This window comes from Stegodyphus dumicola, chromosome 2, assembly GCF_044657685.1.
Source record: "Stegodyphus dumicola isolate Sdum_Otavi_A_Nest chromosome 2, ASM4465768v1".
Taxonomy (NCBI): Eukaryota; Metazoa; Arthropoda; class Arachnida; order Araneae; family Eresidae; genus Stegodyphus; species Stegodyphus dumicola.
The window spans coordinates 21,364,776-21,388,650 of record NC_140769.1 but is presented as its reverse complement, the minus strand read 5'-3'; the positions used below and the strand labels follow the sequence as shown (position 1 = coordinate 21,388,650).

Here is a 23,875-nt window from a genome sequence, read left to right as displayed (position 1 = left end):
TAAACGCCAACCAAAATATAAAATAAGAAAAAGGTGGTAGGCGGTAATTTTATTTATAAAATTTTTCGAAAATTTTTCAGTGTACGATCATTTTTGTGACATGTTTTATCTATGCTTTCTTACATTTTCAATTATAGAAAGGAAAATAAATCAGTATTAAAAATTAAACAGTTTGGTATTATTCAAAGTTACTTAGAGAAGATATGGAAAAATATTGGGCTTTATATTCGAATTAAATTTCGGGTTACAGCGCTTTTTCTGCAAATTTTTGAAGTGTGCGAACACTTTTGTGAGACACTTTACATGCTTCTTTAATTCGACTTTAATATCAGTTCAGAGTTTCTGTGCACATCTGAGCAATAATAATTCGTAAGATATTATGTTCTGCAGATCTTCGTATGCCTTTCTGATCTTTATCTTCAACAGCCCACATCTGAACTCATGTTGAACTTGATATTGTATTTTCTTCTTATTCAATATAACAGGACGCAGTACAGTCATTGACAGAAATTTCCGCATGGTTGGCCTAGTATCTACGCAGACTTCGCTCTTAAAGCTTCAATTGTCCTTTTTTACAAGATTAAAGAAAAAAATAGATCGTCATTTAAATATAAACTATTGCGTTTGGAGATGGAGGTAGTTTCGCGAAAGTATTTTTAATATTACTGTTTCATCTACGCTAAGCCATTCCTTCTATAAACTGTTATGTAAAGACATTTTGATTTTCTACATTATTCTGTTATCAAATGACCTCATACCATTCAAACCACTTTGACCAAAATACACACATTGCTGAAACAAAATTACTGAAACGTGATATTTTTAAATTTTTGTTTAATCAGAATTTGTGACTCTGACATTTCAAACTTTATCAACTCTTACTTTGGCATTTCATAAATACATGCTGTGTTATGTTGACACTGGAATTATAAAGAAAGCAGTTGGATGAAATGTCAATTACCTAAGCAGTCAGATAAAATGATTTTTTTTTTTTACGTTTCATATCAGTGTGGTGAGAAGAAATTTTAAGAATTATTTATAAATGTAAGCGAATTTAAATTACAATTTATCCAAAGTCCTGTTTACTGAGTTTCTAAGCTGTTATTCTTTAATGTACATAAAATAAGCATCTTGTTTAAAAAGAATCCTTATGATAGGATTAAATTTTATCTAACTATGATGAGGCAATATTTTAAATATTTTTTCTTTGGGATTTTATTGCTAATGAGCAAGAAAATTTCGTAAAAGTACTGCATAAGGATAAAAATATTATTTTCTATTTCCTTTATTATGCAGATTTTTATTGTTTCCTTTATTAATAAATCGGATATTAATTGAAGGTCACTGATAGATATACCTGATATTAGAAAGGATGATCAGCTGAATCACAAAGCAATGCATTTTCCTGTATAAAAGATGAGAGAGGAACAAAAAGTGGGCCATTTTGGAGAAAAGGCCGGAAGAAAAAAGGGGCTATTTTTTTTCTTACACTCCGTGTAAAATCTCTGTTATTCTAATTACATCTTTATATTCTGTGATGGGGATGCTACTTCTGCTTCTATATTTAGCTCTTCTTGTGACCATTCTGGCTGTTACTTGTATTCTTCTAGCTCACCTCTGGTTTCGAATATCCATGACAGCCAAGAACTTCGAAAATTTTCCCACATATGGTGCAGCAAACCCTCAGTTGGTTTTCTGGAAGCAATATTGGCAATCACGAAATTTCAAATCAGACCAGATTCCCATTTTTTCGAGTAAGTAGTTTACGGCTGATACATTTTTTATAGATTTAAACATTTCAGTTTAAAAAGTACATGAAAATAATTCTTTCTCACATTATTTTAATCTAATTTTATCTAAAAGTTTTTAGAAAGAATATATAATACAATTTTTGAACGATTCGAGTTCATCTAATAGGACCAGAATGACATTTTTTACAATATCTTTATTTGATCTGACTACTTAAGACATTATCACTAATGAAAAGTTTTCCTAAAATGAATATTTTTAATAAAGTTATCAATTATGGTAAAATTCATGAAGTAGTTTTAACTTCGAAAATGCACGGTTTGTGATATATATCACCTCCTGTCCCCAAAAGAAAAACGCATTAGCTTAAATTAATGACTATTTTTCGAATTGTTTCCAGAAGACAACTGAAATTCTTCCTTCTCATTAACCAAAACTTAATGTTATATATTTAATTATATACATATATATAGAAAGAGAAAGAGAATCATTTTGCTTTGCGTAAACCTTGAATTAATGTCAGATTTGTTTTTTGAAGGATAGCTTAACACATATATGTTCATCTGTAAGAATTATAAAAATGAATTTGGTATCATTTATTTGAAAAAAATTAAATGACCTTAAATATTTAATGTGCTTGTTTGTTTAGAAACTTTTTTGATAATTTTGATAATCCTTTTCTAAGATTCAGATTCATTTATTTAATTTACAGTTAGATCATCTCTTCTCAGATCATTTCGATTCTTTGATTTGAAGAGAAATCTCAGAATCATGCCTAATATTCTGATGATTTCGTAGAACTTGGAAAGTAAGATAACAAGTTGTCATTTTCATTAGATTCATTTACCGAAGTAATGTATTTCTTTTTTTTATTTTATGACTGCCCTTTCATAAGAAGTCTTCTCTGATTTCGGCCATTTCTTTTAAGTCGTGACCAAGTGGGTCTCTCTCAGCAAAGAAAGGAATTTTGTTGCTGAACTTACTCTTGAAGATAAATAGCTAAATAGGATTAGATGGTCCGAAAATGTATTTTCATTCTTGCTCCCTGTCAACCAATGAATTTCATTGACCCTCGTAGAAATATTTCCCAGGTAGCATCTTCCGTTATGCATCAAAAGGCTGTGCTTAAATATGTTCATTAATATTTGATGATACTTCCATTACTATTTGATGAGGAGTAGGGAAATCTCACAAAGCGCAGCAGATGAAGATCTTTATGTATTTTCTTTTAATTTCATCAGGTACTCTGAGTCTCAACTCAGTTTAGATTTCCAGTTTGCCTGAAATTTAAGTTTCGGTAACTACGTCACTGGACACAGAAATCCAAATGGATCAAAAATCGTTTGCGTAAGAAATAGTATGCTCCATCTTGTAACAGCGTCTGGATTTTTATTTATGGTGGGTATGCAACATCTAACTGTATTTATTGACCTATTACATGCTAAACCTAATACAGAAGACATTTTCAACAACACTTGATCCGTCAGAGAATCCTTTTGATTCTTGAATATTGGTATGCTCGCAACCTCTTAGGTAAAAAAGCTTCTGTCATAACCTTCTTTGAAGTCTCTATAAATTGTTTTAAGTCTTCCTAATTTCAGGTTGTCCCAGGGATATTGCATGTGTCCAAAGAAAAGGAAGAAATGTAATTTTTAACAACGTTACCAGAAAAAAAGTATCAAGTCAAAGGAGAAACTTGTCTTTTATAAATGAAATTGTAAAACTGCACTTAATAAAAATGGACTGCAAATTAAGTCGAGAGTAATGCTACAGAGCTAAAACACCTTTATCTGGCCATCTTACTCCACCAAAGCAATTTCAAATATATACAAACAAAATAATTTTGTTTGGCTACTGAAATTTGGAGAAAGACCTTCTTTATAACTAATATTACTCCAATTTCTTCTTGAGGAAAAGTCATGAGCACTGACGCAATTTGTTCTAAATGTTTAGGCCCCCTTCAACAAACAGTCATTAAAAGACAGGTTTCTGTTTCTTTGTTTGGAGGATGCATCGAACATAGGAAGGATCTTTGCAGAAGAATTTTCTTTGAATACCCAGCCGTAAGTCAAATAGTGGCCAGGAATTTCTACATCTTCTTCATTAATATCGTCAGCTAACCACTTTTGGAATATCATTGACACCACCATAAAAACATGCCATCATTCATATCGAATTTATCATCTATTCTCGATTGGGAACTAATGAAGTTTAAACCATGTTCTAATCCTTCTCTATGACTTAATAAGTCCACTTTACTTCGTACCCAAGGAAAATTAACGTTTCTACAGCAATTAATGTGAATAGTCTCTCGAAATAGTGTAAGGAGACTTGCTTTAACTCTTTTTTATTTTTTCGCTCTCCGATATCCAAAACAGGGACCTTTAACACCTATCGTTCGACGTTCTACAATTTAGCGATCATTACTTCGAACTAACATAGATATGATGCAAAGGTTGACCTACTTCTCTCCTGGTTTTTCTATTATTAATCATCCCAAATATGTCCCCTTAGCAACGAATCTATATTTTAACTGATATCTCAATTCAGCAAAACGTTTCCTGCATAATCAGACTTTGTCAAAAGTTCTATTCCGGGGAGAATTCGCTTCAGCGTCGTTAAGCTCTATACAGTTTTTTTTTTTTAAAACTTTTTTAAACAAATCGCTTCTTTCAGTTTCGGCACAGTGCCACAAATTACTATTTGGTCTAAAACAAATGGAATAATTACTGCTCTAAAATATAAATCTTTAATCTATAACACTGATGATTTCTTCTTTGAAGTGCTACCTCAAAAGATGGTGTGATTTCGTAACTGTGATGATGTGTGATTTGTAGTAATTTAACTCATGTGGTTGTAGATTTTTTGTTAAATTCTTTGATAAATAAAGTTAAATTCTTTGATAAATAAAAAGATATTACAGAGCGAGGTACTGGAATGTGAGCCCATTGGTAGACCTCTGACTTACTTAAAAAGTTGATTTTGAAATTTGATGTAGTTATGAAAAAGTGTGCATTTTAGGTAGGTTTACCATATGTTAAGATTTATAATTGTGAGCATATCAGGGAAGAGTTTAGGCAGATCTAGTAGACTAGTATAGATTTCTTCTAGAGGAAGTGAGGTATATAAGTTTTCAAAGTCATAGCAGTTAATGTTTTGTATGTTAATTGTTTGAATGGCATTAATGACAGGAGTGTTATTATGGATGATCTAGCAATAGTTATGATTAGTGTTACAATCGTTGAAAATAAATTTACAGATTTTTGTAAGTTGAATTGAAAAATAATAGTCTATATTTTTCTTGTAATTATTAGTTCCATTTGCTATAAATCTGAATTTTAATGTTGTTTTATGGAATTTGTGAAGTGCATATAGGTTAGTAAATTTGTTGTAGTTTGGATTTAAAGTAATATTTAGTTTTTTATGAAAAGTTTTAATTCTGTTTATTATAGATGTTTCTGTAAGGTTGGCTAACTGATAAGTAGTTGCGTTTATAAAATTATTTATGAATAATTTCTGCGTAGAATTGTTTTCGTACAATGCTAAAGTTATTATTTGCTTTATCTATTTTTGTAATAGTAAAATGTTTTTTTAATTTTTTAATATCTGATGTCAGTTGCGACCAATTCAATGTACTTTTAAACTTGAGGTGATTGATTTCGGTGGATATGCGTTGAAGAATTTTATCTTTCCATTTTAAAAATGTATCTATAGGTAAATTCAGTTGATAGCTTGCTTTAAATTTGTTGATGTTGTTTTCGAAAGTCTTCCAACAGTAATTGTTAGTTATGTTTCTGACTGGTCTAAATTTTGCACCATAACTCATAAGTGTTTTTAGTTGATGGTTTTGTATGATATTCAGGTTGCCAATAATTATGTGCTGGTGATGAGAATCTACGTAATTACTGTAAATTGGTGACTTACAATGTCATTATGCTGTTTCATGTATTTCATGGTAGTTAGTTAGCAAGTTGCTTAAGGTCCTTTGATATTTAAATGTAACTATTGGTATGGTGGCTAAAGCTGGGAAGTAAATTCAGACTTTCTAATTTTCTAACTCAATGTAAAATTTATTAAAATATATAAATGCAAAATTTATTAATTATTATTATTTATTATTAATTTATTAATTTACTGAATGCAAAATTTAAGTCAATTTTCTGCATCCGCAGTTTGACTATATTCGATTCTCAAGAATCATCAACGATTGTAAAATTTACATACAAAACATATGACACATCATCATCATATGACACTTACATACCATATTACATCAAACATATGACACATAGACTAAAACGCAAGAAAATCAGCGAAGTCAAAAAATAGGGAGCGGAGTCATGTTTGATCAGATAGCCTGGCTTAGTAAAAGTAGGCGGCCAGTGTAACTCTGATTCAAAATCCGGTTACGACCACATGCAGTGCTGATAAGGACCACATGTTTCTAAGACTCCTTTGCCAATGCTTTATTTTTCTTCTTTTTCCCCCTTTCTAGGAATTTCGTTCTCCTGAGGAGGGACCTTTAGCTGCCCTCGAAATCGATTGTTTTAATATACTAACGCTAAATAAAAGGTTGTTTGGGTTTTGATTCCCTTTACATAATTTTGAAAATAAAATTAATAGAAAGATAATAATGAAAGTCATAATTCACAACCATCGAATGATATATGTACATATATATATATATATAGAGAGAGAGAGAGGTAAGAAAAACAAAGAAAATGTAAAAGATTAGATTAGCAGCGTAAAATTAATTTTCCTTCTCTATTCTAAAAATAGTAATCTCTCTTTACTGCGTCATTTCGAGATTAATCCATGTCATATGACTCTTATATAATTTTGATATTGTAAATGGAACTAAAACTCAAACAGCCAATAGTAAATTTACAGCAGTATTAATTATCAAATAAAAATGCATTGAGAACCAAAACTAATTCAGTCTGAATTAAGATTTCACCCTCAACATAACGCACTTGCTTTCTACCCTTTGGCCTAGCTAGACTGCAGTCCGTCTGCTCCTTCTTTCTTACTACAAATTTATCAAAAATGTAAACTTTTGTAATAGGCATAAATAATATACCAACTTGTTTGTGGCTGCAACATATTTGCTAAAATAAAAGTTGAATTAAATCTACCTCGACTGCCAAATTTCTTATTCAATGTGGATTGGAGTTTCAACATCTCTAAGCCGTCAAAATTCTTGCTGTTTAGTACGGATCCAACCGCCTGCATTCGACTACAGAATCTATTACATATATATATATATACATACATATCATTTGATTTTAAGAATCATGACTTTGATTATATATATATTATTGATTTGATTATAAATATATACATATAGTACATATAGTACTGTATCTCATTGCATACATTTGTATTTCAGTTCTTTAATTGGGAAATTAAACAATGCCATTTAATCACATCAGCTTGTTTAACAATTTGATACATAATGAGAAATGTATTGTCAAGAGATGGTACTTTCTAGCATCTGCTTAAATTTTAAGTTACCTGCAATGCACTAACCAAATTGAAACGAAACTAGACAAAACCCTAATTTCCAGGAAGATAAACACTATTACAAGAAAAATACTAAATACACAAACAAACAAAAAGAATAAGGGACTTGCAAATTAGAAACTTAACAAGGAGTTCATATTTAGCGTACTTTCTATCCCCTTAAAACTCGCTTATCACTGATAGCAACACCCTACAGCTTATTATGACACGCATACGCATAGATGTTTTGCGTGGGAGAAAGGATGAATCCTAGAATATAATGTAGTGAAGAACTAATAATATACAAACACTGGTTTCTATGGGACATTTTGGAAACCAGTAAGACAAACCCACAGAGACCAACAGAATACAATAAAAGTCAATAGAAAGCCATAAAATTTTATAAATACCCATAAAAAGTTTTACTGGTTTCTATGGGGCATTTTTATCAGGGTTCTTCGGCAGAAGAGAACAAGGTTTTTCTAGGCATCGGCTTTGACGGTAGAAAAGCAGAGAAGAATTTGCAGTGATCAGTGTCACTATTTGTTAGGTCTCGCTTTCTGTTGATTTGGAACAGGAATGCTTCATCAATCCCTTTTCTTAAAAATAATAAACAGGAAAAGATGAGATATTTTAAATTTTGTCCCATTCTTCTTATCTACTTATCTTTTTCTGCTCTTCAGAATTATCAGCTGAAACTTTCCGAAAACGACCATTTGTAGTTCTAAGCAATTTTACGCTCTCCCAGAGATGATCGCCATACAGAGTATGACTACTACTAATGTGTTTTCATCTGGTTCGCTTTTCAAGATATACTGGTTAGTTTCTGATATCACGGAAGTGGCCGCTGGGAAAGGTTCTAAATGTTTAAGTTGAGATATGGATATGCATATGGTGAAGTGAGATGGACACCCATTTTTAAACCATTTGGAATTTGGGTATTTTCCATCCATACTAATTATCCTGATAATTACACTCCACGGGGGTCACAAGGCTTTGATTGCAAGGCATTGTATTTGGTATGTTAGGGATGGTGACATTTGTTTCTGTTGTTACTTGGTGAGCTGAGGGAATGTCACTCTTCATTTCAAACACAGTTATATCTTCTTTTGCAGAGCGCATTTCATTAAGTTTAAAGTCCAACGTAAAGTCGTACTTCCGCAAAAAGTCCAATCCGAGTATTAATTCGTCCGCGATGTTAGCGACGAAAGCTAAGTGCTGATAGGTCTCATTTCCGAAGGTAATGATGATGTTAGTTTTACCTTCAATGGGAATCTTATTACCTGTCACTGTTTGCAAAGTCCTACAGGGCGGAGTCCAGCGCAAAGTTTCGCTCAAATCTCGAGCTACATCTGTTCTTACGATGGTTACATTTGCTCCCGTATCTATGATCATTCTACAAGGATGCTTATTCACGTATCCTTCGACGAACAGTCCATTATCTCCGCCGCTCATTGAAGAGATTTGAAGAACTTTCAAAGGGTCTGCATCTTTGCCTGGCAACCTCCGCCCCGTGAGATTGCCGCATTTTAGTTTCCCTGGTTTTGTTTCTCGGGAGCTTCTCCCAGTCTTGATTAAGTGACAGTTCCTGCTGAGATGTCCTTCCAATCCGCAGTTCCAGCACTTGACGATTTTCTTCCCAGTATTGTTTTTATTAGGTCTTCTTAACGCCTCCCGAATTTCTCTTATTTTATTTTTTAGTTTCGAGATATCAAAATTTGGATCTTCTATTTGAGCCGCTCTGATAGGATGGCGATCTCTTCGAGTCGCTTGTTGAGCCGACTCGAACTTCATAACGTAAACCGCGCCAACCTCTCGATGTCAGTCGCCAGTTCCTGAAGGCTTTCCGTGATTTTCTGCTGGAGAGATTTCAACTGCAGACAACTATAACTTTGCGCACTTTTCCTCGAATCTCATTTCCAGCGCATTCGAGAGGGCGTTGAAGTTTAAAATCTGGTCTGCGGAGAGGACCCCTAAGATGTCTGCAGCATCTCCTCGAAGTGACGCAGCCAACTGCGAAGCCTTCATGTGGGAGTCCCACTTGTTATTTTCCGCCACGATGGAAAAATGGGTTTTATATGCACTTCATGATGATTTCCCATCGTATGTGCTTGGTTTGATTACCGTATGAGAGTACATTGGGAGAACCTTGAAATCTTCAGCTTCGTTCTTGGGCCCAGCCCGGTTTTCTTTCGAAATATCTACTTCTTTTCGGAATTCTCTCAAATTTTCTTCAAATCGTTCTTCCACAGCTGCTATTTTCGATCCACTATCCTCTCTAAGCTCCAGGATCTCACTTTTAATCTTTTCTTGTTCCACTTCCATGCTCTTGATCTCAGCCTTTATCTCCTCCTGTCTGGCTTTCATTTCTTCCTGTCCGGCTTTCATCTCTTTCATTTCGGCTTTCATCTCTTTCATTTCGGCTTTCATCTCTTTCATTTCGGCTTTCATCTCTTTCTATTCGACTTTCATCTCTTCCTGTCCGGATTTTATCCCGGCGCTTTCCTCTGCAGGCGGGTCACTGGCATTCACTCGCAAATCCCACTTCTGACACCAGTTATCGCGTTATTTTCTTCGTTCACATTCGTACGGGGTTTGTGGATTTGGAGTGAATAACGACGATACTTGATGAAGTATCGAAACACACTTTATTTAGCCAATGTTAATCAGGACAGCTCTAATAACACTTTTTACAGTCGTCGAAGATCTACTATAAACACGTTGGAACAATCAGTGACACAGCCTTCACACTGTCAGGCAATAACGGTGGAGACAGCTTCACTGTAAAGCACCCGAGTACAACTCCCAACTCTGCTTGGTTGTTCTCGGAACTCCACGTACTCTCGAGACTCTCCGCATGATTCATTACACGATACACAAGAGTATGGCTCTCGACTCAGCACAGTCTAAGACAAAACTCAACGATGCACTAATTTGCGATGCACTAAAAGACTCTCTCGATGCACTCGACGACCACTACGGCGCTACGGCGCTAGACTTCGAGACACTCGCTTAGTGACTGGCTATCAGCTCGCTAGACGAGGTACACACACTAACTGACTGCGGACGAGCAGGGTTTATATAGCTTTCGGCTTGTGTTGGGAACATTCTGGGCTAAACCGTAAGAATTCGTTCCAGAAGGTTCTCCATCCGTCCATGGCATAGCGCCAATTTTGTCGCCAAATGGGCGATTTCTCGCCAAATGTGGCAACACTGCCCTCGTTTGCCATTTTATGGCAACCGTAAAACTGCTTTGCGGGGAGGGAAGCCATTTTACCGCGCCTGTACATTTCGTAACAATATTCTAGATGGTCTATAAAGTTAGTTTTGCTTGAGAGCATCACCGATGATCTTTGTTGACAACTGTCGATGAGCGATTAAATAAACTACCTTCTTCATTTTTTAAGAGCAATTAAATAAACTACCTTCTTCATTTTTTTAACTAAATTTGACGCACTATAGAAAAAATTTTTCAATGACTATTCTAAATCATACTGCTAATATGCGGCTTTACCATTTTAAATAGAGTTTCTTCTCTTCAGTGTTCCGTTCCACTGCTTCAATTTAAATGTGAGGATGAGTCATATACGGCATCATATGTTTTTTTTTTTTTTTTTTTTTTTTTTTTTTGCTGTAAACGGTTATTATCGTTTCGCATTTGTTAAACTGGTAAATATAAGTTTTTATAATAATGTTTGAATATCTTTCTTGAATAAGATAACATTTCAGTTTAATTACAAAAAATTACCATATTATGGATATTAATTATAATTTCAAAATTATCATATTTTTCAAAAAATGAATATTTCTCACTCATATTTATACATTCCTCTTACTCAACTTCGTTAATAAAACACGTAAATTCTTTTATTTTTAACTAATTATTTATTATTTTCATTATTTATTTCATTATTTTCATTATCACTATTATTATTTTCTTTTTGTATAAATCCAATCCGGAATAAAAAAAAATAAAATAAAAAGGTGAAACTTTTAACTAGTAACCTCATACTATCTTTCATTTCCCTTTTATATTACATTATCGTATTCCTTGCCAAGGTGATGCATATAATAATAACACTTATTTCTTAATAATAGTTTGCAAGACGTTTATTGACAATTTTAGTCAGCAAATGACGTTTGATAAGGGATGTATATGAACCTTTACTAGAAGCTTCTTTTCAAAATATACACTATCACTTGCACCCAGCGAATGTGCCAAAACCAGTGCAAGTAGTTGGGCTGCGCCTGGTGGTAGAATTTAGACGCAGAAAAACTTTAGATTTTAGAAAAACTCTGAACAACAAAATTTATGAAAGGTATATTTTTTAGAATTTATCATCTATTTTTAGAATTTTTTTAGGAGGCACAGCGTAGCCGGAAGGCCAAAAAGTTTAGGATTTAGGGAAGTACCGGGCAGCAGTATCTAAGACCATAATGATTGCACTGATCTAAAAATGCCCACGCGTCAGTCCTGCTTGCATCAAAATTAAAACGAAAACTAACGATAAAATTTTGCAACAACTGGTCGTTGTTTATATCAGTGTATTTTAATAAGTGTAATGTAAGCTCCTCATCTCCTATTTTGTCCCATCTCCTAAGAACTTGATCACTTCTGTGGATCCTTTCATGGTACTTTTGGGGAGATAAAGATACTAATGTATAGTCGAAATACAAGATGAGATTTAGATACAAAGATATTTTAGTACGCACGGCAAACAAACAGCAAAACTAACGCGACTGTAATATTATTCAAGCTACCAGATATGAAAATAGCTTTAAATATTTTAAATTTATTATGTCAATACTTTTAAACGTCTGGAATCGGTGGGAAACTATTTGACAATTACTAGTTTACGTATTTCTTTGTTTTTAATTATATTTTAATAATAATAAGAGGTTGGGTTTCATACAATGGCAAGAGCGAATATAATTTTTTAAAAGGGGAAAAAAATTGCAGAATTTTCCTGTTAGTTTCTATTTTAATGAAGTCAATTGCAAAGATTTCAGAATCGTAGGAAAGCCTACATAATTAAATATCACACCCACATGTGCGAATTTACTATGTATACTTCATACAAAAATGTACTTTTACATTTATTTATTATGCATAACTTAGGTATGAATTAACATTTATAATTATAAGAATATTAATTTGGACATTTTGATAGACTCGAAGTTTTGACAGTGCAACAAAACTATGTTTTAACAAATATCACATGAAGCCTTGAAGCACACTATGAAATATCAAATTGTACTTTTTTTCTACTACAAATAAAAAAAAATATTATTTATACATTTAACCATTTGTCAAAGTTGTTCTCCATCATATCAGTTAATTTGCTACGTTGAAATGTATTGATGTAAAAAAGCGGCAAATACTTTAATCTTTTTTTTTTTTCTCCTATTGGTAGTCACCTGAATTGTGTTAAGAGTGGTAATGCCATTTTTGTATAGGTTGTCCAGTGTATATCAAAGTAAAATTAAATGTAAATGGATAGGTCCCCTACTCTCCTGGGATACTCGAACAAGTGTTCAGAGGGCTTATGCGCTAAGATGGTCCTGCCTTTAAGTTCATTTGAAAGCTTTAGTGAAGCAACCTTCATAAAAGTATACTGACACCATCATGAAACTCCATTTTGCTTTTTGAAGTACGGTTTTAATTTACATTCTTATTATTAAATAGTCTATGAATTTAAATCGCAGGTACCTGTTGGAAAATAACTTATACGTAATAACACTGCTATTACGTACATCTTGCGAAAGAAAATGAATGGAATAGTTGTGTATCTCCCGCTCTAAAGAACCGATTGACGAAATTTAACCTGCGTTTTTAATGCCTCGAAAGCGCGACTTAGAATATATATTATATTTATATATAGCATTGTTCTAACATAGGTATTGTGACACAAAACCGGAAATTTTTTGAAATGACATGCCGATGTTTTTCCTTATTTCCATTCTACGACTCATATGGCGAAATATTAAATTTTATAAAATTTGGCTAGAAACGTACTGAGAAATTTAAATATTTAGCTTGGAGCATTTTTTTTCAGCAAGCGTCAATAATAATTCACTCGTTGAAGTTCTTAATTTATAGCAACTATTTTCCTTTCTTTTTTTTCTTTGCCCACGAGCGAAAGGAAAAGTATATTGTTTGTATTTTCAAATAATTTTAACAAACTGCATAAAGCACATTTGGCGTTATTGTCGCTTATAACAAATATGCAAAATTTCAGAACACGACGATATATAAATTCACGTATATTTTTGGAGATTTAGTATAAAAAACTCTTTTTGCTATGCCTAGAAATACATTTACTTTAAGATGATGGTAAAAATTTGATAGATTATAATTCAAAAATGTTTTAAAAAAATTTTTACAAATTACTAAAAAATACAAATTTTAGAAACAAATCAGAAAATATCTGCGAATTTAATTTGGAATGAACCTGAATTCCGAATCAGGAATTAAGTTCAATAAAAAAAGAGATATTAATAAATATATGCCAAATTCAATTAACTTGAGCTAAAACTTTAACGCTAATTTTTTAAAAACTACTCGTATGATTTTTACAAAACTCGTCCGATTTTGTGTGAGAATAAGTACGTTAGAACAATGTTTTATATAAATCTAGTAATAAATTATCTTTACTTAATACGTTTCACAAACAATAATCACTTAACACATGGACTGTATTCCTTCACTTTTATTTCATTACACTAATTATAAATAAGATGTCAGCGATGCGAAATAATTGATACAAAATAAGCGAGCCACTCTACATGGCTGTCACAAACGCAATTTCATCAATCAATTATCTTGTTGCCACACATAAAGTTCAAAACTAAAGGAAGAAAAACAAAAGAAATTTACGCTGTTTGCAACAATAAAATGAAGCAAACGATACTCACATAAACATCCTGGCCCTCATTGAAATCCCAGGGGATTTCAACAGCTGGAGCATTTTGAAACTTCTTAGTCTATAATAAAAGATAAACATAAGAAAATAATACAAAATATTATATGCGAAGCAGTTCATAGTTTTTTGTCTGAATAGGAAAAGGACACAATTTCACGACTGGTCGTTTTATGACACCATGACCAGTTTTAATACTAACAACTCTGACTCTATGATTTGAGCCCGGATGAACAGCAATTATTCTCCCTAACCTCCATTTAAGAGGCTTAAGATTGTCTTCTTTGATGAGGCCTAAGTCATTGACTTCTAAATTGTTTTGACTTTTTTGCCATTTAGGTCTTTGCTGAAGCTGAGACAGGTATTCTCGACTCCATCTTTTCCAGAAGTGCTGAAAAATAAACTGTCTCACATGTCATCTGTCAAGGTGATTGAAGGAACTATAATTTAGGTCTGGTTCAGGTATGGCAGTTAAAGAAGTTCCTATTAGGAAATGACCAGGTGTTAATGCAGTTAAATCATTTGGATCAGCCGATGTTGGTCACAATAGCCTAGAGTTGAGACAAGTCTCACCCTGCGCTATCAAGGTCTGAAATTCCGGATAGGTCAGCACAGTATCACCAACAGTAACAGTCCTTTTTAGATGTAATTTCATTGACTTTACTGCCGATTCCCATAGTCCACCAAAATGGGGGGATGATGGCGGGTTGAATATCCATTTTATTTCCTCTAAAGACAAAAATTTGTGAATTTCTTGATTTTGCTTACATTGCAAAAAGCATTTTCTGATTTCTTTGTCTGCACCTTTAAAGTTAGTACCGCAGTCACTATAAATCTCAAATGGTTTGCCTCTTCTTGCAATAAATCGTTTCAATGCACTTAAAAATGCCTTTTTTTGACAAATCTTGTACCACTTCAAGATGCACATCCTTGATTACAAAACACACAAATAAGCATACGTAACATTTAAATGATTTTTGTCCATATCCTCCACGATGTTTAATCATGAACGGTCCAGAAAAATCTATTTCAGTTCGATGAAATGGTCGCGATTGTGTTACTCTAGATTCCGGTAGATCAGCCATTATTTGACTTGCAGTTTTAGCTCTAAGTTTGCAACACGTGATACAAGATCTTACTACTTTTCGGATAGCAGATTTAGTAGCTATGATCCAAAATTGCTGTCTAATTAAAGATAGAAGAAGTTCTGGTGCTGCATGCAGATATTTGACATGGAAGTGTCTAATTATGATTTCTGTCAGATTGTGTTTTGAAGGTAATAAGATTGGATGTTTTTCATTTTCTGATAGTTGCGCATTTTTCAGTCTTCCTCCAACACGTAACACTTTGTTGTCATCTGAAATTGGACACAAGCTAAGGAGGTTGCTGTTTGTACGTAAGTCCTTTCCCAACTTCAAACATTGAATTTCTTTAAAAAAGTGAAATCGCTGTATTATTCGGACAATACAGAAAGTTGAAGCTCGAATTTCATTATTAGATAAAAAAAAGACGTATTTCTTTCTAGATATACTACTTTAGAATTCGATATGAATCTTAATATCCAAGCAAATATGCATTGTAACTTTGGAAATGAAGATATATTTGATATAATAGAAAGTTCCTGTACAGGTTCAAAAACTACAAATGAGACTGGTTTACGTGCATCTGGTAATGCCTCTTTCTTCATCTATAAGAATATTTTTAGACAAGGTAATCTCACTGCACTTTAACCAAGAAGGACCATTCCACCACAATTGATGAGATAATAGTTCTGCAGGAAATAATCCACGTGAAGCACAATCAGCTGGATTTTCTTTTCCATCAACATGACTCCAATTCTCAGGTGGTAAGATGGATTGTATTTCAGAAACTCTATTGGATACGAATACTTGCCATTTTTTAGGATCTGACCTTAGCCATGACAACACGATTTGTGAATCACTCTAAGCTTGCACTAAATCAAAATTTATAACTAATGCAGCTTTTACAGACTGAATCAAGCGTGCCAATAACACTGCTGCACATAATTCCAGTCTTGGAATCGTAATAGATTTTAATGGTGCTACACGAGTTTTAGCTGTTACGAGTTTAACATTAATGTCAGAGTTATTGCAAGTTTTGATATAAATAACTGCTGCATAACCCCTTTCAGACGCATCACAAAATATGTGAAGTTCACATCGAAAATAATCAGGTAGCAGAATTTTACTAGGTATATTTATAGAATTCAAAAATTTAACTTCTCTACATAGATTTCTCCAATTTCGATCAATCTCTTCTGTTACAGGATCATCCCATGATAATTGTAATTTCCACAATTGCTGAAGGATCATTTTAGTGAGAATTACCAAACGGAGCTATCCACCCCAATGGACAGAATAGCTTTGCTACCGAATGACAAAATAATCCTTTTAGTCGGAACACTTTGATACTCTATTACACCGACATTACCTTTAAATTCATCATTGTCCGAATGCCATTCCAATCCCAGGACTTTCAATGTTTTGTCTTCTATTACATGATGAATGTTGTCACTATCTGTGTTTGTTAAGCCAGAGGCTATTTAAATAATTTTTTTGACTATTTTAATTCCCAACGCATCCAGAGAGAGCTCTCTCTCTCTCTCTGTCTTAGAAAAGACAAAAACTTTTAAAGAAATACTATGTCAGAAGAAAGCAATTATTAAGTAATTTTTATTAGAAGTGTGCCTGGATCTAACATTTTTATCAAGAGTTTTCCATAAATTCTCAATGGGATTGACCAAGAGTGGCTGAGAAAAAAATTTTATAAACTTTTGGGCGTTATCGAATATCCAGAGCCATGTATTTAGAGCTATATGCTTGGGATCAGTATCATGCAGGGAAACATATTCAATATCTAAACCCATTTTTGTCGCACTAAACCGTAAATTATTTTTCAAAATATCAGTGTATATCAGATGATTCATAATGACCTTGGAAGCACTCATACAACCCCAAACCAACAAGCTTCTACCTCCGTGTTTCACCCCTGTTGGTAGTAAATTCCTTGACTGCATTCCTGCATTTCGTTTCCTCCACACCATTCGTCTTCCTTTTTAACCAAAATCGCTGAATTTATTCTCGTCTGAAAGAATAATATTCTTCCAGAACTCTGGACTTTAAATTCACATCTTTTTTTGGATCCCGACATCCGATTGCTCTCACTCACAACGAATTTTCGTCTCAACACGGCAGTGGAAACCATGTTTTCAGCATGCATTTCGAATTGTACTACGGCTACTGTTCTTCCCATGTTTCTCAATTCTGCTTTAAGTTTATGAGCACTTATTTTCGGACTGTTATAAGTTTAGGAGTCTTTTCTTCCACGAACGTGCCAGAAATCGTCTGTCAAAGTATATAAGTAGATATGGTCGTCTTGCAAGAGCACCATTTTGCAATGTTCTAGAGGTAATAAACGTTTGAATAATCGACTGCACAGCTGAACGTGGTCAGCAGACTAAAATTGAAATTTCCTTGTACAATTTACCGCGTTCACGAATCTTTAAGATTAATTCCTTTTTAGAAACACTCTTTCATTACCTTTATGCCCCATATTATAATTTTATGTTTTTTTATCGCATTTAAAGTTACACCCAGTCGTTTTATATAACCCGCGACATAAATGACGTCAGTTATCAACGAGAAACTGACTAAACCAATTAGATAATGCTATCAAAATTTTGCATTTGTTTGAATGTACGAATACATTTTAAGCAACAATAAACCCCTAATTTTTATTTTCCCGTATATTTGAAAGCTAATTCAATATCTTTTCCACATGGCTTTTGCACTCGTATTTAGTGAACGTTTTTTATTAGTTATTGCCTTTAGAAGAAGTTTCAGCAGAATTAGTACGTCAAAACAATAGTTGGTTTCACGAAATTACTCTTGTACGAGTAATTTCTGCACTCACTGTATGCATTCCTTCTTTTCTACCTTACAAATGCAATATTAATCACCGCTTGGGGCGTGCAATGGATAAAACTTTCAATGACGAGATGCTTAAATGACTGATAGCATTCGCTGGAACACATTCATCGAAACAATTCAACGGCTATAATAATTACCGGATTAGAAAAGACTCGGAGATGTATAAAAATTTTAAATTATGAAACTATACTAAGAATAAATTAGGAATTGATAGTTGACATTAAGAACACGATAAACGCCCTGTAATTTAGTAAAACAAAAATTATGTTTTCTCTTTTACTCTTTACAGATTTGTTAGAACTTTTAAGTGCGGAAGCGTACATATTCCAGCGTGAAGGCGTATTTCTAAAATGGTTTGGTTTCACTCCATACATTTTCATTTATAAAGCGGAATACATCAAGGTAAGAACTATTTTAATGATGTATGTAGTTTTAATAATTCTGTTTTAAAGTTTCTCAGAATAAGGTACAGAATTTTATAAAAACCGTTTCACCTTTCTGGATAAAACTGCTCATTAAATATGTAATCTAGTATTTTAAATTCTCTGTATAATTGTTGCTCATCACAACTTGTTGAATCATTAGGTTTTTTTTAATGCTAAAGACATGAAAAATGCCTTACTCCAAAGTATATCCCTCTTTTCTCCAAACTCTGCAACCCCACTGAATGCAATCCACATTCTTTGTAGGAATATTTACTTCCTCCCCTTATCGCTTGCTGTTCTATACGCTAGGACAAATCTTCGAGTAAATGACCTCAAAAGATAAAAGCATTCGTCGCATAACGAAGAAATTAAGTGCTCGAGAAAAATTAAGTGCGCGTTATACGACGAATATACCCAAGAATTAAAAAACATGTTGTTTGAAATTATTGACGCGAGTGATACTCGTTATACGCCGGAAAATAGGATATATAAATACATAAATATACATATATATATATATATATATATCGAGAGAGAGAGAGAGAGATGAGCTCACACAAACGCAGTACACTCTGCTAATTAGAGACGAAAACTTTGTAATTGGAAAAATGATTTCTATAGCTACTATTATACTTACACAATAGCTAAAATATTGGTTTCCAAGTCATGTATATTTCCGTCAGCTATTTTATTCATATTAAAGAGTCTGCTGTAACTGAAAGCTGTGTTTAAGTCCTGCAGACCCTACTAGGCTGTTAGAGAGTTATCACTGAGGTTGGAATACTCATAAAGTCGGAAAAAGGTGTCTTTATTACGGAATGAAATGATGTCTTTATTACAGAAAAGAGAAGTTATAGTAAAGACTTGAATCATCATAACAGTTGGCTAATTAACATAAAATACTTTGCAATATTTTTAAATCTATTACAGATAATGCAGAAATCTTTACTATTCTGAAAAAGGCTTTCTTCAATAAGCAACAGTTCAGCACAAGATTCACCATCTTGTGAGATTACCTTGAAATTACCTAGATTACCTAGAGATTACCGTGAAGTAACATCTAAAGGAGTCTTGATCACTCCAACGTCTTTAAACGTTCGCCTCATGAAATAATATACTTTAACAACATTGACCTCAATGACAGCCTCTATAAATAAATAGCGTTGATTGTGTCTACGTTATATGGTCTTATAAATATTGGAGAGCTAGTACTTCGAACACTTTAAGTGAATGATATGCAAAAGATTGCGTTTCAAATGACATTCTCATAATTTAAATATTTTGTCGCGTGCATACGGGCTCGTAATGGATTGAATGCGCACAGAAGATATGATAAAGTCATACAATTTATTTCCCCTCACAAACTTTATAGTTCCCGAATTTCGCACAGTTTCACGAATTTCACGAATTCCCGATTCGGGAACGAGAATCTCTTACAGCTCTTCTCGGTATAACAGAGAATAATCAGTAAATACCACTGCAAACTACTAAGAGCGTGAAACACAACGCAAAGCAAAGCACATATAAAAACCTCAAACGGAGATCTAACACTGAACTAAAAACTAAAAATTGATGCTTTCTCCTTGCTTGTATAGGTTTTCCTCGGCCGCCGACCAATCTCTATTACCTTCCCTTTCTATCAGAGAGGTTTCACCCTCATTTCTGTGCATGCAGTATATTTGTATGAATTTTTAATTTAAATATATGTGTATCAAGGTTTTAAGTGTTTTCACGCCTGAAGTTTCGATTTAGACTTTCTAGCAATTGAGGAAAATTTTAATTGAGTCTTAATTTCAAATTAATTATTATACCAACTTTGGAACGCGCAAGAACGCTTTACTCAATGGTTTTAAATTATCTTAAAACAATTTTATGCAACTGCACACTGCGCGCGTATTCAAGAGATTCGCGGTTCGATTCTCGGCGATGGCGGTTGCTCATTTCTCATCTTTCCTGCTTCCAGTTTACTTAATGTCTCTAAGGATGATTAGATGTTTTGAGAGTTATATTATTGTCGTTAAAAATAAAGAGAAAAAAATCAACTGGTGGAATCCAGATTTTGACACTCTAAAAAGAAAAGTTCGGGCTTTGAGAAAAAGTTATCAACATTCAGATATAGAGGATGACCTTAAGACGGAAAGAAAAACAAAATATAAAAGACTACTATTTACAAGACCACGAGTTCGGTCTATATGAAATTATGGCAAGATTGTGTTGCAGACACAGATTTTGATGAGTTTTTGTAGAACTATTTAACATGATTCTGTTTTTTCATAAAATTTGTGATTTTAAGAATTTGTTTTCAGACTTTGATGTATAATGTATTTCTCCCGCCTTCTTGTCATGCCTTCGTGGTGTGATGGTCTGCACGCTGGGCGCGTACTCCAGAGGTCCGCGGTTCGATTCCCGGCGAAGGCGGTTGCACATTTTTCATCTTTCTTGCTTCCAATTTACCTAATGTGTCTACAACTAGCGTCCGAACTAAAACGTGTGGTGGTGTGCACACTGGGCGCGTATTCCAGAGGTCCGTGGTTCGATTCCCGGCATAGGCGTTGCATATTTTTCATCTTGCCTTCTTTAAAAAATTACCTAATGTATCTACAGTGGCGCCCGAACTAAAAGGGTGTTGGATGATGATTCTCCTCACCCAGGATTTAGCGACTGGGTCCTCTAAAACCCCAGACTGCCTTTAAAAGGGAGGTATATAAAGTATTTCTCCAGCCTTCTTGGCACGCCTTCGTTGCGTGGCACTAATTTACCGAACTGCACACTGCGCGCGTATTCAAGAGATTCGCGGTTCGATTCTCGGCGATGGCGGTTGCTCATTTCTCATCTTTCCTGCTTCCAGTTTACTTAATGTCTCTAAGGATGATTAGATGTTTTGAGAGTTATATTATTGTCGTTAAAAATAAAGAGAAAAAAATCAACTGGTGGAATCCAGATTTTGACACTCTAAAAAGAAAAGTTCGGGCTTTGAGAAAAAGTTATCAACATTCAGATATAGAGGATGACCTTAAGACGGAAAGAAAAACAATATATAAAAGACTACTATTTACAAGACCACGAGTTCGGTCTATATGAAATTATGGCAAGATTGTGTTGCAGACACAGATTTTGATGAGTTTTTGTAGAACTATTTAACATGATTCTGTTTTTTAAATCAGTAATTGTATATTTAAGAAAAACTCTGGGTTTGGTAGGTAACAAAAAACGCCTGCAAGAATTTTTAAAGGACCTTAAAATGAGCTCATCTCGAAAGAATTTAAACAACATAAAGGAGTAGCAATTAAAGGCCTCTGTAGAAAGAGAAAGGAAGAGAAGACTAATCCAGCTCTTGGAACCATGAAACTATCAAAATGGGATAAGATGCAAAATTTTGTTCATTACTATCACCCTAATAACTAAGTAGCAAGCTACAACGTAAGTATTTTAAGCGACGATTCCATATTTACTTTAAAAACATTCTGAAACGTAAACAAAACAAATCACATTGAAGTAAATGAAAGAGACGGAGGTTCAGTAGCAGAGTTGATTGGCTATAGTACATAAAATATGGCCCAGAAAGACAATTACCGTGCTTTTATGGAAGAGGATTCCTTCTCCAAACAATAATATCTCTTTCTTATCTCCTTCCACTACGTTAACTATTATTCGTACAAGTATGACAATATCAAATTAAATTTTAGTCTTTTTTTATCGGTTTACCATTTTCTCTCTCTCTTTTTTTTTCTTAGATTTAAGAGTTTTTACTGGTTTTCTCTCATCAGTTTTCAAGTTAAATATCGATGTAAATTTTAAACTAATAATCACGTCTTGTCCAAAAATGAGTTAATCCAACTTACATTAATAATAGGAGGACCGGAAAGTAATGTCGCTTTCTTACATTAAATTCAAACGAATGCATTTTTAACAAGTTTTTATTTTTAATCAATAATATAATCACCCTCTTTATCAATAAACTTTTGCCATCTAATGTGTAAATTTTCAATCCCGGACCGATAAAAATCAATTGGTTTTTGAGTAAAATATCTCGAGAGGACATTTTGGACATCATCCAAATTTTCAAATTTTTTGCCATTAAGAAAATGTTGTAGGGATCCGAATAAATGGAAATCCAATGCTGCGATATCGGCTGAGTATGGTGGGTGAGTATGACAGTACCTCAAACCCCAATTAATTATTTTTTTCCAGTGTTCGTCTTGCACAGTGCGATCGTGTTGCAGAATGACGCTTTTCTGTTGACAATTGATATTTTTCGATTAAAGATTAGTTCAGTCCATCCAATTGTTTACAGTCCATCAAACACCCAGAAGCGCCTTTTCGGGATGTAAACCCCTTGTAAAACTGCCTTTTGAGTTTGGGATTATCATACAGGACTTATTTTTTTTTTGTCTCCACTAAACAAGCGATCAAAAAACGGTTCTGTATGGTGTCGTTGAAGCAATACTTTGCATGTGATGGATAGGTTGGCTTTGCTCTTTTCGGACAGATTATGGGGGACTCAAACACCTGCTTTGCTTATTTTTCTATTCTGCTTTAAATGATCTTGGATGGTCTACCAAGGTTGGTTAAGAGTGTTTGACATGGATTTGCTTTCACTTCTGCCTTTAGCATGTCAATGTTGACATGCGCAGAAACGACATTACTTTTCGGTCCCCCTTTTATATAGGAAGGAAGGAAATACTTTCTGTTAAGAAACTTAGAGGATGAAAAGCGGTCTTCAGAAACGAAAAATTTGTGAAAGGAGGTTTCTTTTTAATTCGATCTGTAACAGAAAAAAAAAAAAAAAAAAAAAAAAAAAAAAAAAAAAAAAAACCCTGTAGAGAATAGTTCCAATTTATTGCCCCGATTAGCATAGGCTATGCATGCTTATGCAGCGTGTTACCTCTATTGCTGAATATTTTGTGCTAGCGACTTAATTTAATTTATATTGATATTCTAGACGTGGTTTTGTTGTGTGCAACCAATAAAGCTGATTTAGACTTAACTAGGAGTCAATCGTGTAGTTAAAAGTTAATTCATTCTAATTGTGCATACTATTTTGTGTTTAAGTTACTCAGCCGCAAGTGGTGATTAAATTGTGAGCACCAATTGAGTGAATGTTCTGTTCAGACAGTTAAAATAAAAAAAGCTATTATAATTTTCGACGGCAGTCATCCTTCTTTAGTCCAAAGGGGCTTTGTCCCTGAAGGACTATTGTTTTCGTTTTGCGATTTTGCGTTGGTTCACTATAAATGTCCGTTTCACTTTTCAAACTGTTGCCAACAAATGTTAGAGTCTTGCATTATATTTGAAAAAATTACAAGGGGTGATCAAATGAAAAGGTACG

At 33.6% G+C, this 23,875-nt stretch overlaps 1 protein-coding gene across 1 annotated transcript in view; it reads left to right on the top strand.

The window, feature by feature from the left end:
* Window positions 1-1,462: 1,462 nt before the first annotated feature.
* Window positions 1,463-23,875, top strand: part of LOC118189905 (cytochrome P450 4V2-like) — an 82,996-nt gene continuing 60,583 nt past the window's right edge. The window contains exons 1-2 of the mRNA XM_035360617.2: window positions 1,463-1,754; window positions 18,411-18,523. Coding sequence (XP_035216508.2) covers window positions 1,538-1,754; window positions 18,411-18,523 — 330 coding nt within the window. The 5' untranslated portion in view covers window positions 1,463-1,537. The remainder of the gene's footprint in view (window positions 1,755-18,410; window positions 18,524-23,875) is intronic.